This window comes from Hyaena hyaena, unplaced genomic scaffold (assembly GCF_003009895.1).
Source record: "Hyaena hyaena isolate Hyena2069 unplaced genomic scaffold, ASM300989v1 scaffold_251, whole genome shotgun sequence".
In the NCBI taxonomy this organism is placed as follows: domain Eukaryota; kingdom Metazoa; phylum Chordata; class Mammalia; order Carnivora; family Hyaenidae; genus Hyaena; species Hyaena hyaena.
The window spans coordinates 382,014-400,194 of record NW_024080883.1 but is presented as its reverse complement, the minus strand read 5'-3'; the positions used below and the strand labels follow the sequence as shown (position 1 = coordinate 400,194).

The following is an 18,181-nucleotide window of genomic DNA, read 5'->3' as shown; positions in this document are numbered from 1 at the left end:
CTGGAGCCTGCTTCAGATTCTGTGTCTCCCCCTCTCTCTGCCCCTCCCATGCTAATGTTCTGTCTCTCTGCTTCTCAATAATAAATAAATGTTAAAAAAAATTAAACAAACAAAAAAAAAGGACAGAGCTCTAAGGAATTTACCAAAATGAAGATGAAGCCCATAAGAAAGACAAGGATTTCCTGGTTGGTTACAAGTTCTTTTAGGATTTCTTTTCACTGTTTAACACGAAATTCTTTTCAAGTAAGACTTGAGTAAAATTTCCCAATATAAATGATATGAAAAGTAGTCCATGCCTATTACTCCATAAATACTAATGTATCTTTAATATGACCAGAGAGTCTGTCTGCATTATGGTGCAGCACAAAAATAGGGGTGACTTGTAGGAACCAGAAGCTGTACAATTAAGTAAATCATCACCCGTTAAAAGAAAAAGGAAAATAAGTCACCTGGACATACTATAAATCTTCCAAGGACTTCTGCCATTTATTCAAATCCTTTCTGGATCTCTTGATGAAAAACTGCCCTTAAAGCCAGTGGCTTTCTTTAACTCTCCTAAAAGCTAATGCATTTCTATCATTTGAAAGTAAAAGTCAAAAATAATTCAAAGCCAAGTTTGATAATTTGAGAAATAATGATGAGAGATCAAACTGGGTTAGACAAATTTGGGTTAAAAAAAAAATATATATATATATATATATACACACACATATATACACACACACAATATATATGAGTATTTGTGGATCTTTAAAAAATTACATACGTGTGTATGTATATTTATATATACATAACAAAATAAGGAAACTAGTACTTCTGGCATTTGATAGGTCACTTTTGGTACTCATCCAATCAATATCTGTAAGTAAACAGTCATAGCAGGTGTGTTGGTGATGCTTAAGACCTCCTTTCTGTTAGGAAATTCACTAGAAGGGCTCATGGGACTTATACAGCGGATCCTAATGGGGAAAGATAGGTGGGGTCTGGAGGAATCCAACTGCAGCTTTCTTGTGTTCTCTCCCTCTCAGGGTCAAACAGTGCACATTCTTCCCCCACCTATGAGAAAATACAGCAACACATGTGTGATGTTTCTGCCTAAGGAAGCCCATCAGAGACAGCACTGAAGGGCTTTATTGGGAGTCGGTCACATAAGCACCCTCTGCCAGCACGTATCAAGATTCCAGCATAACCATATTATTTGCGTAGTCTAGATATAGGGAGCCAAAAGTTTTCTATCAGCGTAGGAGCCTTTACCAGCCAAGTTCCCAGAAGCCAGCCAAGGCTCAACCTTGACAGCCAGACTTTCTTTGGACAAAAGCTTCTATGTTAACACTTGTGTACACACATGCCACTTTTGAAAGTTTTTATTTATTTGTAACAAACAGAATGGCAATGCTTCTTATGCTATTGTGACGTCTGTGATAGAAAAAAGACAAAGAAGGCTAACTATAAAATCTACATATGAAATGGGCTACCCCGTATAACTTGTGAACTTTATACACTGTCTAAGGTGCTTGATGATCTGATGGCCACTTAACTGTCCAGCCCTATCTCTTGCCAGCTTTAGTCTAGGCGTTTAGGAACACTCTTTGTTCCTCAGATATGGGTCATGCTTTATCCCCACACCTTAGCATATTCAACTCCTCAGCCATTTTTGGTTCGCTCCTTTTCCACTTTCAGGATGCAATTTGAGATTTCATTGCTTCTTGAAGCTTTTGCTCATCCCCAAGATTCAGTGAATCATGTGCTTCTGGGGCTCCCCTCCTTCTTCTGTGCCTCCCCAACACAGCACTTGCCACTTAGTAGTGTCACTGTCTTTATCTATATCCCCATCAGGCTACAAACCCCATGAGGCCAGCACCGTCATCCATAAATATTTGTTGAATAAATAATAATTATTCAGGACTTCCCTGGCTTAATTTAGAATCAACAGCAGGGGGTTCCCTTTATAAGAAAGACTCTTTAATGACTGATCATCTTCAATGATGATGCTATCAATCTTTATAAATAAGGCCATTCACTTGGGAAACTGAAATCCAAATGTACTAAGTAATCAAGGTATCTTCAAAAGATCTAAGAAAAAAATAGTGTTATATCCCCCCATCAGGAACTACTTCACATATTTTTTTCCAAGAGGTGTTCCTCTCTTGTGTACTCCTAAATGTCTTTGTTTTCCATCTGAAACGTTGCCATATCTTTATCTTTGTATCTGTTTCTCACTTTTTATTTAATTGGCTATAATAAACTAAAGAAGCGAAGAGAGTGCTCCCCAACACACACACACACACACACACACACACACAGTGCCACATGACAGATACAGGGAAAGAAAGCAGCATTTTAAGGCAGAAACTGGCTTGAAAGGCTGTGGAATATAATGGCAGATGGAGTAGTCTATGTGTTTGTCCCCTGCTCAGCATTTGGGATTCTTAAAAAGTCTCTAATTCGGCCTCCAGCTGTGGCCATGGCCTCGGTGTGGCCTCTTTCTTCTCCCAATCTATCCACATTGTTCTGCTTTAAACGTTGTTCCATACACGACATATCATGAATGGACTGGTGTGGTCACCAAACTGTTAAGGACAGGAGAAGGGCCAGACAGAGGCCTCCCATGGCCAGCATCATATCTCCTTTATCTACCAATTCAGATTCTCTGTGGCTGGAGTCTGAGAATGTAAATTTTTTCAAAGTTACCCAGGTGACTCCTTTAACCCTGCAAGTTTTTTTAAAATTTTTAATATTTTTATTTATTTCTGAGAGAGAGAGACAGTGTGAGAGGGGAGGGTCAGAGAGAAAGGGAGACACAGAATCTGAAATGGGCTCCAGGCTCTGAGCTGTCAGCACAGAGCCAGATGCAGGGCTCAAACCCACGAACCCTGAGATTGTGACCTGAGCCGAAGTTGGACGCTTAACCAATTAAGCGACCCAGGCACCCCCCTGCCAAGTTTTGAGAACCACTGCATGGTAGACCTAATGGACAGGGTAGTATGTAAGAAAGGTTGCTTGAAAGAAGAGCAGAACAATCTCTCACAGGTGTTTGGATATAGGACACCCTCTACATTAATTCACATCAGCTATGAAGACAACAGACTCCCATTGAACTGCCCTTGTAAGGTCCACAGTTGAGAAAAATGACTCTATACTAGATTCCTTTTGGAATATCTCAGAAGTGTCATATTTTTATTCATGAAAATATTTCATATTATAACCAAAACGGTTTTCTAAATTTACTGCTAAAGTCCCTACATAATGTCTGAAGAGTTCCTAAAGTTGAAATTAATAGGGTCTATATTATCTTGAAAATAAAGAAGTCCATAAAGATTTTTAACTAGCTTGAATTCTGAACTATGGAGTGGCTAACTGAATTTAATCTTAGGGTGGATTATACCTCCAAAAGGTAGTTTAAAAGAAAAGTTATAAGCTATGCAAAGTAATGAAAGTGCTTCTGTCATAACCACAGTATGACAAGTAACACATTACAATGTAAAGCTGTAACTTCTGAGGTGTTCCCAGCCAGCTCAGTTAAGACATAAACTAGAGACATTATGAAATGCTGCCCAATGGCTGTCAATTTAGGAACACACTGACAATGTGGCATCTAATTTCAAAACATTACTTAGTGCAAAATTTCAACTCCATTATTCCATATTATATCATAACTCTTAGAGGTGTTTTTTTTATATGGATTCTCCTAACTGCATGAGATCCTAAGCCATGATGGATTCCAGAGGTATGACAGGACCCTATGATGACAGCCAATTCTACGACATGCTTTTTTTTTTTTTTTTACTAGAGTCTGTGCTTTTTGCAAGTTCCCATAAAGTTAAATGTGTAAAATATTTATAATGCTAAGAAGACAAGTCACAGAAGCAAGGCACTGGGAAACTATATGCATAATGTAACAGGTACAATGCTTATGCGGGTTATAGGTATGATCAAGTTGTCACAATTTGAAACTCAAGAGAGATTTCAACAGAAGCACTTTACATAATTTCCCAAAACTCCCTCTCTCCTTAATAAAGATCCACAGTGATCTTCAAGGATGGAGGACAGTGGAACCCACTACTAAGAGTGCTAGTACCTTCCAATGAAAGTATATACATATTCTTGGAAAATTACCTAGACATCTATCAGACCCCAGGTTAGTTTCCAGAGCATTATAATAGTAAGTGTTAGAAAGAAGTATTGTAGGGAAGGAGAATGGAGGAAACTAAGTTGTACACAGAACCTCCATGTGCCAGGTACCATGACTATTCTATTTCTACAGTATTCATAGTAAGCAGATCATGTTCTATACAGCATTATTTTATAGATGACAAGACTCAAGTTTAGAAACCATAGATAACATCACTACAATGAAAGCTCTCTCAGTAGAAGTCAAACCATTTGAGGGCAGAGATACTTGTGAATTATTCCCCCCTGATATATACCCATCTCCTAAAACAGGGCCTGACACTCAATAAATATCCACTGAATGAGAGGATGTAAAACTAACCTATCTAACCCAAGGAAGAACAGTGAAGAGGCCTGTGTGCCTAGAGGAGATGGGAGAGGAAAGGAAATCAGAGAGTAACAGAAGAATTTAAAATGCAGGATGCTGTGGAACATGACAAAGACCTTTGTTTTCTTCTGAGCGTAATGAATGGGAAGTCACTGGGGAATTTTGTACACAGAGTTTTCAAAAGACTGCTCTGGTTGCTACAAAACAGCAAGGGTGGCACAGTTTTTACAGGGCAAAGGGTGGAAGCAAGAGAAACCTGTGGCTTGGTGGGAGGCCCTCTGTAATAACCATGGGGAGACACAATGGTGGCTTGGACCAGGATCACAGCAGTACAGGAGGTAATAAATGGTTGGGTCTGGATCTACTTGAAGGCAGAGTCAATAATAAGCAAGTTAGAAATGTCATCCAAGAATCCTCAGGACAAGAGTCCTGAGTATGAAGAACTTTTAAAAAGTCAAAACCCATAGCCAGACACATTGTGAAATTTTATTTAAAGTTACAAGAATTCCTAAAAGCTATTCAAGAAGGGGAAAATTACTAATTTACAGAACTTCAGTAATCACATCTGCATCAGGCTTCTCATTAACAGCATGGATTCAAGAAGTCAAATAAGCAATAAGTTTTGAGGAAAACTACTTTTGAATCAATGCTTATTTATTCACTTAAATACTGAGGAAGAAAGGAAAAATAAAGACACTTTTAAGGACTCAAAGCTTCCAAAAGTTTACATCCCATGGACTTTGAATTAATTAGAGTATGACCCAGCAAATGAACTAATGAGTAAATGAAGATTCAGGATGGAAAATGGTGTGGGAAGCAAAGAAAAATAATAAATCTTATAATTTAGTCTAAATAATTATTTATGCAAGATGTGACATAATATTGTAAAATTTTATAAATAAATCCAAATAAAATAATCAGAAAAAGGTGGAACCGGTAACAAAGAGAAATAAAGCATACTAAAGTCTTGACTTATTTGTGAGGTAAAATAGATATCAACTCTACACTTTGATAAGAAAACTAAATTTAGATATATTTATAATGTAAAAGCGCTCCACTCTGAAAGAACAGCATGGAACAAATAATTTTCAGACTATCAGAAAATGGGAAAAAAACGAACCTTCCTTCTTGACAAAAAAATCTCAACTAATTTCACAAAGAAGGAGAGGAAAAAATATAAGGCAGAACAAAATTAAACAAACCCAAGCACAAGTAAATGGCAACAAAATTAAACAAACCAAGCAAACAAATGGCAACAAACAAACCCAAACACAAACAAATGACAACCAAGAAAGTAAAGACAAAACACAAAATAAGAAGGCAGAGTAAGTCCAGCCATAGCAGATGTCATAAGTGTAAACTAGATAAATTTCCTATTAAAAGACAAAGCACTCAGACTGAGTGCTAACAAATCTAGTTACATGCCATTTATAAGAGACATATTGAAAATTAAACAGCATTGCTGAGAATAAAACAGTGGAAAACTATACGGTAACAAAAGTTAACCAAAATAAAACAAACATAGGTTAATATTAGACAAAGACAGAAACAAAGTTGTTAGGAAGTATCACTGGAACACAGAGGGATACTTTATATTAATAAAGGTTCACTTAAACAAAATATATGTGTACCATAAATCTAATGACTCAGAAACATACATAGTAAAAATGAGAAGAAATATAAGAAACACAGACGAAACCACAGGCACTGTAAGATTCATACTACTCTCAGAAATTGAGGGATCAAGCGGAGTGCGGGGTGGGGGGAGATTTGAGTAACTTAAATAAAAGCTTGATGTTACAGAATCTGTTTTTTCAGAGATTCACAATTTTTCCAATGTTTAAACAATGAGGCCACAAGAAAGCTCAACAAATTTCAAAGAGCAGATATGATGGAAACTATATTCTCCAATCACTGTATAATAAAATTAGAACAGTAATAAAAGGATATTTGACACTGCCCCACACAAAAAATGTAGGTACTTGAAGATTTTTTAAATACTTTTTAAAAGTAATTCTTGAGCTAAAGAGGAAATCAAAATGGAATCTGTAAACTATTTAGAAATAAGCAATACTGATAGTTCTCCTTTTGAAACCTGTAGAATAAAGCCATAATGCAGGGGCGGTCCTGGGAGGGTGCATAAAAGCCTTAGTTGTTTAGATTAGCAAATGAGATTGAAAGCAAACAAATAAAAGATACACCACAAGGAAGCAGAACAAGCAAAATAAAACAACTTTGAAGAAATAGAGAAATATAAATAAAAAGAATCTGAAATTATTTTATTTTTAAAGACAGTTGAAACAACTAAGACTCTCTGGCCAAGAAAAAGAGATGGCATGCCAACCAATAAAAGTAGTAAAAGAGGACAGAACTATAGGATTGGGGGAAATAGAAGTTTTATATGAATATTTTATGTAAAATTCCTTATCAACAAATGTGAAAATCTAAATAAAATGAATGCTTTTATAAGACATTATAAATGACAAATTTGACCTAAGAATTTAAAAATCTAAATAGATTAACAGTTATAGCACAATTCAAAAGCAATAAAAAAAAACAATGATAAGACCACAGATTTTTTCAGAGAATTTCTACCAAACCTATAGGCAAACGAAAGACTCATTTTACATAAACATTTCCATACCAACAAGAGGTGAAAAGCTTCTCAACTCATTGTACCATAATTTATACACCAATATTAAATAAGGTAAGGATAATAAAAGCATAATTATAGCCCAGTCTCATGTAGAAACATAAGAGCAAAAAATATTAAACAAAATACTAGTGAAATTAATACAGGAATAATGCAGCACGGACTAGCTGGGTAATATCACAAACTTTAATAATATACTACTTTAAGAGATTAGAAGAGAGGGGAAAAAAACTAAATCACCTCAACTGATGTCAAAAAACCACTGACTGAAATTTAACATCAATTTTCTACTGTGAAAAATAAAAGTCACTCAATAAACTAGAAATAAAATGACTTCTTAGGTTTGACAAAAGGCATTGATTGAAAGGAAAAATAATTACAGAAACTATCACACTTAATGATCAAAGATAAAAGAATTCCATTAAGACAAAATAATGAACTATTGGGACCTCATCAAGATAAAAAGTTTCTGCACAGAGAAAGAAACAATCAACAAAACTAAAAGGCAGTCAATGGAGTGGGGAGAAGATATTTGCAAATGACATATCAGATAAAGGGTTAATATCCAAAATCTATAAAGAACTTATCAAACTCAACACCCAAAAAACAAATAATCCAGTGAAGAAATGGGCAGAAGACACGAACAGACACTTTTCCAAAGTAATTCAGACACATAAAAAGATGCTCAACATCACTCATCATCAGGGAAATACAAATCAACACCACAATGAGATACCACCTCACACCTGTCAGAATGACTATAATGAACACCTCGCGAAATGACAGATGTTGATAAGGATATGGAGAAAGAGGAACACTTTTCAGTGTTGGTGGGAAAGCAAACTGGTGCAGTCACTCTGGGAAACAGAGTTTCCCAGTTTTGAGATTCCTCAAAAACTTAAAAATGTAACTACAATCATATAATCTAACCCCCAAAGCCTTGTTCTTAACTACTACGGTAAATATGATGATGTAAAATTATACTCAACTATATAAAAGAAGACTAAAATAAGAACCGAAACATAAATATGTCAGTTCTCCCTCAGTTAAGCTATAAATTTAATGGATTGCTCATCAATGTCCCAAGAAAAATTTTTATAATAAAACTTGAAAAGCTGACTTTGAAATTCATATGGAGGAGAACATCTGCAAGACCAATCCTAACATTTTCAGAAAGGACAGTGAGAGAGTACTTGCCCTACCAAATATCAAAACGCATTATAAAGGCTATGGCAATCAAAAAGTTCTAATGAAGCAAGAACAGGAAAAAATGTATGCGAAGAAATAGGTCATCTTGAAAGGAATCCATATATGATGAGAATTTAGTTTATATTAGTGATGCATTTCAAATTAGTAGGAAAGTCTGAACAATTTTAAAATGCTATATACATTAGAGAATATTAATCCGTCCTCCCCCCTGTATGCACACTTCACATCATGTGCAAAAACAAATTCCAGATAGATTAAAAAGCTACAGAAATTAAAAAAAAAAAAAGCTACAGAAATAAACTACAAGTATTTTAAAAAATGATAAGAAAATATATTTGGTTAAGGAAAACCTATCTGAGGTTAGAAATACAAAGGAAACTCAAAGACAAATATTGACAGATTTGACCCCAAAATATCAAACATTTCTATAAGACAAAGGACAATACTAACAATGTTAAAAGTCAAGTGGGGAGAGAGGAAAGGAGTTCTGTGTGGTTATAAAAGGCAATAAGAAGGGACCTTGTGCTGATGCACTGGTGCATTTGCACCAGATGGACTGCATCAATGTTAGTATTCTGGTTGTGATATTGTCCTACTGTTTAGCAAAATGCCCGCAATGGAGAAGCTGAGTGAAGGGCACACAGTTTTCTCTGTATTTTATCTTATAACTGCTTATGAGTCTACAATTACCTAAACACAAATATTAATTTAAAAAAAGACAAGTTCCGGACTGAAGAAAATATTTTCCTCATATTTAACATCCAAAGTAATAATAACTAAATAAAAATTCCTAAAAATCAATGAAACTACATAATAGGAATAAACAAATACAAACAAAAGACACAAGCAAATTATGGAAGCAAAGTAAGCATTCAAAGAACATTAAAATATACTCCATACGGTCAATAATCAGGAGAAAACAAAGTGCAGAGAAATATTTAATCTACCTGGCAAAATTTTAAAAATTTGATTATATCAAATTTTGATGAAAATGGGGCAAAAGACAAAATTCAGATAATTGGCTGGGTGCATAGACAGCCCAAGCTTTTTTGCACAGTAATTTAGCACTATCTATTTAAATTTAAAATTATTACCACTTAATCTAGCAATATCATCTCTGAGACAATACTAAAGAAATAATTGTGCAAGTGCCCAAAAATATAAATATAAAGATCAGCATTATTAAAATAGTGAAAAGGTGAAGTCAACCTAAGTATGGTGTATACCAATCGATAATATGATGTATACCAATCTAACTGAATATCATGCAAAAATCGTTATACACCAATGTACAGTAATTTTTACTTTACAGTCACTTTTTAAAAGTTGCTTAAAGTGAGGTTTAGGATTATCCAGTAAAAGAAACAAGGATTCCTTGGAGAAATGGCTCATTGTAGCATTACAGCAGCAGAAGTATAAATATAAGTCGAGAATGTCTTATGCCAGAAAGTACAAAAATGTCCAAAAAATGATGGTGATACATCAAAAGAACACAAGGGTCAGCCTGAACAGGCTCCCACTAGCCAAATCTAGGACAAGGTTAGCCACAAAATTAATACTAATAGTGATAAATTATTACCCTTAAAAGGAATGCATGGGTCCCTACTGTGTGTAAAAAGAGGAAGAGGGGGAAGATGAAAGATAAAGCAAGTATGGTAGAATGTCAACATCTGGGGAGTCTGAGGGAAAGGTGTACTGCAATTTTTTGTATTATCTTTGCAACCCTGTTAAAAAGCCTAAATTATTTCAAAAGAAAAAGCTAAGAAGAAAAAAGGTATGACTTTAATATAAACTGACAAGTACTGAAAAATCTAGATGACATACTTCAATAAACCCAAGTTGCAGGGTTATTTCTATAGCAGGAGAGAGATTAGAAGGGCTGGGGTAGAGAATGAGAAAGCACTGTTACACTGATTTAGGTATCTATTCACGTTTTAGTAGTTTTCAATAAGCTCATATTTGTGTACCACCAGAGGCCCACCCCAACCTCGGCCCCAAAGATCGCTGTTCCTGGACCAGGTACTGGACCACCAGGTAGAAGAGTCAGATGCAGGAGAGAGTAAAGAAAACCAGCACTTGGATCCAGGATTTTTTGGTGGCATCTCTTATATGAAATATCAAAACCTCAATTCTGAAATTATAATTCCATACAGGTGTCCACATAAAGAATTCTATGTCCTATGAATGAAACTTAAAACATCTGAATATAGAGTAATTCCATGCCTGCCAACCATACGGACTCTCTGGATAAGGAATGCTGAAGGGGATTCCCAGCCCTGGCGATCTTACAGGTGCCAGTTCACACTAACCTTAACATGTGAGGCAATATAGGCGCTGACATCGCAGAGCCATCTACCACCTGTCATCTTCCATTTGCTCAGTCCTACTGCATTCAAGTCAACAGAGAACCTCTGGAGCCTGGGTGGCTCAGTCAGTTAAACATTCGACTCTTGATTTTGGCTCAGGTCATGATCTCACAGTTCATGAGACTGAGCCCTGCATCAGGTTCTGTGCTGACAGCATGGAGCCTGCTTAGGATTCTCTCCCTCCCTTCCTCCTTCTCTCTCTCTCTCTCTCTCACACCCTCTCTCTCTCTCTCTCTGCCCCACCCATTTGCACAAGCTGTCTCTCTCTCTCAAAAAAAATAAACATTTAATAGAGGACCTCTGGAAATCACTCTGATTTTAATCATTTGTGTGATTGTGGCTAAAGGTTACTAACAGCCACCAGTCAGAAGGAGAGAACAAATTGACTTGATTTTGTTTTGACTACTTCAAAGGGGGGTAAAAAAAATTTTTGGTGGGAGAAAATTTGCAAGAGTTTGAGATGTGGGACTGGGTCCAGAGTTCCAAAAATCACCACACCATGAAATATAAATTAACAAACACTGTCTAAGCTGGCTCTGGAAAAACATCTTGTTTTCTGTTATTAGTTCACCATTCCTTTCATCCATATTCAGTATTCTCAGCCCTTCCCCTGCCACCTTGTTGCAAACTCTTAACTTTCTGTTGATTTCTTACAAAGTGATTTTTCATATTGTCTTCTACCCTTTGAGGGCACTTTGCCCAAGTTTAACAAGGCAAATTCTTTCCCTGTAGATCTAACCCACTTTCTGTCTATCATTATGTATGGAGCTCTGTATGAGTCCCTGGCACTCCCCACATGTCACATTCACAGATTCAAATTCTGATTTAATATATCACACATTAAATGCAAACTTCTGCCTCATCTGATTCTGAAATTCTGAGATGACTTATCTACATATTTTTTTTAATTTAAGTGAAAACAGGTGGTCTTTAGACTCCTATTGCCAAAACACATGCCACTGCTCATGTGCTTGAATATCACTCCTAATGAAATTTTCATGAGGTTACTGTCATCTTAAAACAAGACCCTGCTGGTGGTCAGATATCCCGTGGTGGAGCCTCAGTGCAAAGCCTCAGCCCAAAGCAGATAAAGTGTATTGATGGCAAAGTTTAAAACTGGTATCAAATACTTACAAGAACTATATAAAAGTTAAGACATAGACTCAGTAATTCCATTCCTGGGAATTTGTCTTAAAAAAAATAAAAACAATCCAAAAGAATGAAAAAAAAATCCATCTGCATGAAAATGTTTACTTCAATACTTCAATGGAAAATGACAGCAATGCTACTATCCAAAAATACAGAAATTGCTATGTATATTATGATGAATCAATTTAATGGACCGTTGTAAAACCACTTATCAAGAAATTATTATGAAATGAGACTTACCAAGACTACATAATGACATAAGTTCAGAAGCAAATCATAAATGAAAAACAAAAAGGAAAAATTACACCTAAAAATACTAGAATTGAATAAAAATAATCAATCATGATACACAAATTATTTTCTTTAAAATGTTTTAAAATACTGTTTCACTTTTAAGCCACCAGGGTGGCTCAGTCGGGTAAGCCTCCAACTTTGGCTCAGGTCATGATCTCACAACTCTCTGCTGTCAGCACACAGCCTGCTCTGGACCCTCTGTCTCCCTCTCAGCCCCTCCCCACCTCGTGTTTGTGTGTGTGTGTGTGTGTGTGCGTGTGTATTGTTTCACTATATATGTATATTTACACTAAACAAAACTGGAAGAAAAAAAGAGTGCCAGAAAAACCTCTTCTGAGGCCAAAAATAAAAAAGCCTAAAAGCTTGAATTTTCCTATTTCTATGTAGAAAATTAAATTCTTTTCAGAATCGGCAGGACCAATCATCTAAGACCAAAGGTAGAAACTACATAATTCCAAGGTTTGAGGCTTGTTTTGAACAGAGGAAGAATCATGTTCAATGGCTTTAAGGGGACACAATAACCTCAAGAAAAACAGCAAAGGAGTTGTTATATTACAAACTACTTGTTCTCAAAACCAAGATTATGTAAACTATACTTGTTTAGAAGTTCAAATATCAGACGTCATAAATGCAAGAAGAGTCAGAAAAAGATTCATCTTTGACCAGAGTATTGCTTCAGCAGCAAGAGTTCATGTTTTCCTAGTCCGTTAGTAAAAGAGGATCTGGGCGTTAATGTCAGAGCCCACTGACTTTTCAGAGGGGAAAACTACACATCATTACCATGCCCCCCACCCCAGGAGGTGGTACTACTATCCCTCCTTGGCACTATCACGAGCCTCACATCAGAAGCCACGAAATGTATAGCACCCTTGGTACAGAAATGATGCCTCCTCTTTACAACAATCCAGCCTCATCAAAATCCCCCCAACTCATCTTTAAAAAGCTTTTCTTATGGTTAAACTATGAAAAATGTTGTTGAAAAACCAAACCAACAAACAAATCCAATGTGGCGAATTTTTCCAAATTAAACTGTACATACCCTGGGTCTGATGCACGGTCTTCATTTTGTGATTAGTTGCTTAAATGGCTTAAGAAGCTTCTGACTTCATTAAACAATCTGGAAACAGCAATAACTTTTTTCCCAAAGAATTAGCTGTCAAATTATTCCTCTAATAATGTATTTGTTTCCTGATGCTTGTGCTGAAAGGCCAAGGCCTTTCTGACAGATAACTGTTTGAAAATTTGGGCTCAAAGCTTTTAAGTAGCATGAGATATTGGTTCTGGAAGCAGCTATTAAGCAGAAAGGCAGGGTCAGCGGGAAAGGGGGAGATGGTAATGGAGGTGCCAGTAACCTTTCTGGGCCTCCTTTCTCGTATTGGCATATTAATACTGCCAAAAGGGTTCCCAGCATTTGTACAATAGTAAAGAGGCTAGATTTTTTTAAGAGGAAAAACCCTTCATTTCTATGTAAATTAAGAATTACACATTTTAGAATAAAAGAAAAATATAAATCAGAAAAAGACAATTTTTCAAGTAGAAAAGATCATCTAAAAGCATTATCAAACATTAAATTTTCTAATTGGGGAAGGGATTTTCAGGTTTCACCTCAAAGACAAAACAAAAATAAGTTCTCTGTTAAGTTTACGTATTGACTTAGGTTTCAATATCTTAGTCTAAAATCACACTAATATGGTAGCTACTGGTACATGTGGCCATCGAGCACGAGTCCAAATTGATGCATGCTGTATGTATAAAACACACACCAGATTTCAAGGATTTAGTAGGGAAAAAAGAGTATAAAATGTCTCATTAATATTTTTCATATTAAAATTATAATTTATATATACCAGGTTAAATAAAACATTATTAAAATTAATTTGACCTCTTTTTTACTTTTCCTAATGTGGCTACTAGAAAATTTAAGATTTCACATATGCTTCATATTTGCTTCTCTCATTATATTTTCACTGAACACTGGTATTTAAAATGAATTAGATTAGGGGTCCCTGGGTGGCTCAGGAGCATTGCCACCTCGAAATCACCTGGGCAACGTGTGAAAAATATTAACTCCTAGACCTGATATCTGGAGATGCTGACTCAGCAAAGTCTGGGATAAGACAAGATCCTATACTTAAGAAGCTGTCTTAGTCACTCAGAGGGTCAGTCGGGTTTGGGAATCAACGGTCCAGCCTAACTCACTCCATCTGTAACCGGGGTAAAATGAAATATCTTAGTACTAAGACCCAGTGGCTTCAGACACAGAACCAGGATGCAGGGCTCCAAAGCCACCTCATTGCCAGTATTGAGAGACATTCTGTCAAACACACATACTACTCACTCCTCAAGAGCTCCAGCCATCAGTATATCTTCCTTGTCAGTCTTAATATCCAACTCTGGCTCTCCGCTAAGCAAAAGCTTCAAGTTATAAACAACCAGCAAAGTACCTAGTAGAAAAAAGGATGTTTGTCTTATCAGTATTTTAACTACACCAAATACTAGTTGTGGTGCTATTATCTCATCTGTAGAGTTAAGCCTACTCTAGACCAAATTTCCTTCCGCACTTCAGTAAATAATACGCTTGGATAAGTTCCAAGATGTACGTCTTACAGCACTTTCCACTTTCTTACAAAGAGGGTTGCATTTCTACAGGAAAGTGCTTATTCCTATTCAATTCATTATAAGTCTCTCAATGTGGATTCTTAAGCTTTGGCACAATTTTCATAGAGAAATCTGAGCTACATTTGTATTATAGGTAAATCTCTCATTGGTGGAACTGAAATCAATGCACATAAAAACAAAGATGAGCTTTTAAATTTTGTACAGATATGAGGAATTGCTTTTAGACCCTTTAGTAGGTGTTGGTAAACTTTTTCTGTGAAGAGCTAGATACTAAACATTTCAGGCTTTGCAGGCTATATAGTCTCTGTTACAATTACTCACAATTCAAGTCCACCACTGTGGCATTAAAACTGCCATAGAGAATACATAAATGAAGGAATGCAGCCGTGTTCCCATAAAACTTTATTTATAAAAACAAGTGTGGGCTTGGATTTGACCTTCAAGCCACAGTTTGCTGACCCCTCCTTTAAAGCATAGTTAACAAAAAAAATCCAAATTCTTTACAAAGTTGATTATGATGTAAAGACAAGTAAGACTGTCAGAGAAATTAAAAGAACAGCCAATTACACATTTCCTGGTCGTACTAGGACACAGAGAGAACAAACATCACAGTGACTAAGAATGCCCATGTCTAAATCCTGGATCAATCATTTATTTACCAATGCAATGACCTCAGATAAATTTCGTAACCTCTTTGAATCTGATGTTTCTAATGGAGTTCATGAGGCACCTAAAGCATAGAGGGTTTTTTTTGAGAATTAAATGCATTAATTTTTATAAGGCATTTAGAAAAATATCAGGAAATGGCATACCTCTCATTAGTATTTACATGAGTATTTCACAATTAAAAGCCAACCAACACTGGGTTCTATTCCTGAAACCAATACTACACTGTATGTTAATGAACTTAATTTAAATAAATTTCTTAAAAGTCAACCAGCAAATCACATTAGCTCCCGTTACAAGTATACCACATATACATTAATAAGATTAATATTTCTCAAGTTGCCACTAGGTTTCCTCTAAGAGAAAAGGAAGAGGGTGACAAAAAATATCATTTTTAAACAAAATGCCACAAATCAGAGAAGAAAATTTGAGGGTAATACAAGCCAATTCAGAAACAAATTTCTCAGACTTTCACTATATACATTATGCAAATCAAGGAATTGCAGAAAGGAAAATGCACATAGCTTTCTCTAGAGTAGACTCTTCTTGTTTCTAGATAGGAAAGGTGCAAGGTTAGAGAATGACTGGCACTGGAAAATATCAGTAGACACAGTGCATTCTACATGTTGAGTAGAAAGTTGGTGCTGGTTGAAAGAATACAGAAATACAGAATACAGAAAGATCTGTTTATCTGGAACATGAAGCCTTTACTATCTCTCAGCCACAGAAATCTGGATTCATTGGCTTCTAAGTTGCTAACTCTCTTAAAAACCTGGTATCCTCTACTCTTAGACACTGCAGTAAGCATCTCCTAACTCGGCTATCTGGGGCTATATATTCCCTGTGGTCATGGACTATGTCATCCTCTTCACATTCGGAGTTCTCAAGCCCAGGTAAGTACAAACCTTCCTTCCAGTGTCAGGCATTTAGAGCTATTCATGTTTGGATTCACTTTAGACAAAATTCATATGGATAAAATGAATGACTGTGCCCATGTGAGATCCTGCATGGTATTATAAATAGAAAAAATACAAAAGGATACGTAAAGTATCTTTCCAAAGGCAGTGAAAACAAATACTTCTATCAAGATTTCAGCATTTTGGTGATCTTACCACATTTCCCATAGATCACATCAAACTGCTGCATCAATTCAGCTTCATTTCTAAATGGCGAGTACTTAAAAATTACAGACAATTCTGTTGAGAATTTTTGAGGATCATCTGTAACAGATTCTCTGGTTCTTGTTAACCATGAAGGTAATGGAACCACAACCTACAAAAAAAAAAAAAAAAAAAAAGCACACACACACACATACACATCAGTTTACTATGAAATATACAGATACAAACCATCATCCTTTCATGTGTTCCTAATTCAGTCCATTCTTCATCTAGCCAAATTGGAAAACAGGAAATTAAAAGTTTATTTCCCCCTTGGATTCTAGTTTTATAAGGAAGAGACACATAGCAATTATGTATACTTAGAGTTTTATTCTAAAATGCTCCACTGTAGAATGTGGGGACAGAGGAGTCTACTTCAGCCCTACTAATGAAATATGGGCAGGATGGCAGGGAAGGCACAGTGCTGGCACTTCAAAAGTTGAAAAGCACATGACAGCATGTTCAGGAAGGGCTATCCGAGGCCCATGCCAGAAGCGAAAACCAGCCTGTTTACAATTCAAAATGTCCTATAAGACACAGAGACTGATGGCATGAGTTAACTCTGGAGGTGAGATAAAGAGGAAAGAGAGCTAGAAGTAGCCTCTGGATTCCTATCAGGCACCAGCTCCCCCACCTCCACAGAGATGGATGCTTATTCTCTGGAAAGAGTAGAAAAGGGCATTTCTGGATTAGAGGATCTGTCAGGCACAACTGTCAGGGCACCTTACTGAGATCAGAGGGATTAAAGTACACATACTGGATACTGAGAACCCAGGCCTCTTCCCTCATTTGGGTCCCCCAAAGCTGTCAGGTAAGCCTTCAGGCAGGAGACTGTAGGAGTCTTTTCTGAGAAATTGGATGAACCCAGAAGGAAAGACATCTAGAAAATTATCTTGAGGGCTTCCCAATCAGACAGCTCAGCTAGATTACATTATCGTAACACTCAAAGCTGCTAAGCCCTCCACTCCCAACCCCACACTCACAAAGCTTTCAACCAACGTTTTATTGGACTACTCTTTAAAGTAGTACTTCAGGATGGAGTACTACTCCAATATGATAAATACAGACCAAATAAACAAGAACCAACAAAGCAATTCAAGGGAAACAAAAACCGTATGAGGAAGATGAACATTTAAAAGGGGAAAAAGAAATCGCTATTAAAATCTTCAGAGTGCTAAAAGGAAAAATACCATATCCATGAAACAAAACTACAGATCTTTATAAAGGAATATTGAGATAATTTAAAACACTTCTTTGAAATGAAAAATATGATTACAGAGAAAAATTTCTATGACAAGGTTAGAAGATAAATGTTAGAAAATCTCCCTGGAAACAAAACAAAAATGTAAACAACAGAAAAGAGAGAGAAAAGATGAGAAAATTCAAGAACCAGCTCCAGATGCAACAGAAGTTGCAAAAGGAGAGAAAAGAGAATACGAATGGAAGAAAATCATTAACTTTACAGAAAAATATCCCCAAATTGAAGGACACATACTTCCGGATTGAAAATGTCCAACAAGCAACCAGCACAATGGATGCAAAGAGACCCACCCAAAAGCAAAATACT

At 36.2% G+C, this 18,181-nt stretch overlaps 1 protein-coding gene across 1 annotated transcript in view; it reads right to left on the bottom strand.

Moving 5' to 3' along the window:
• MORC1 (MORC family CW-type zinc finger 1) overlaps positions 1–18,181 on the bottom strand; it is a 164,161-nt gene that overhangs the window by 125,314 nt on the left and 20,666 nt on the right. Inside the window, 2 exon segments of the mRNA XM_039244970.1 lie at positions 14,508–14,613; positions 16,567–16,726. Coding sequence (XP_039100901.1) covers positions 14,508–14,613; positions 16,567–16,726 — 266 coding nt within the window.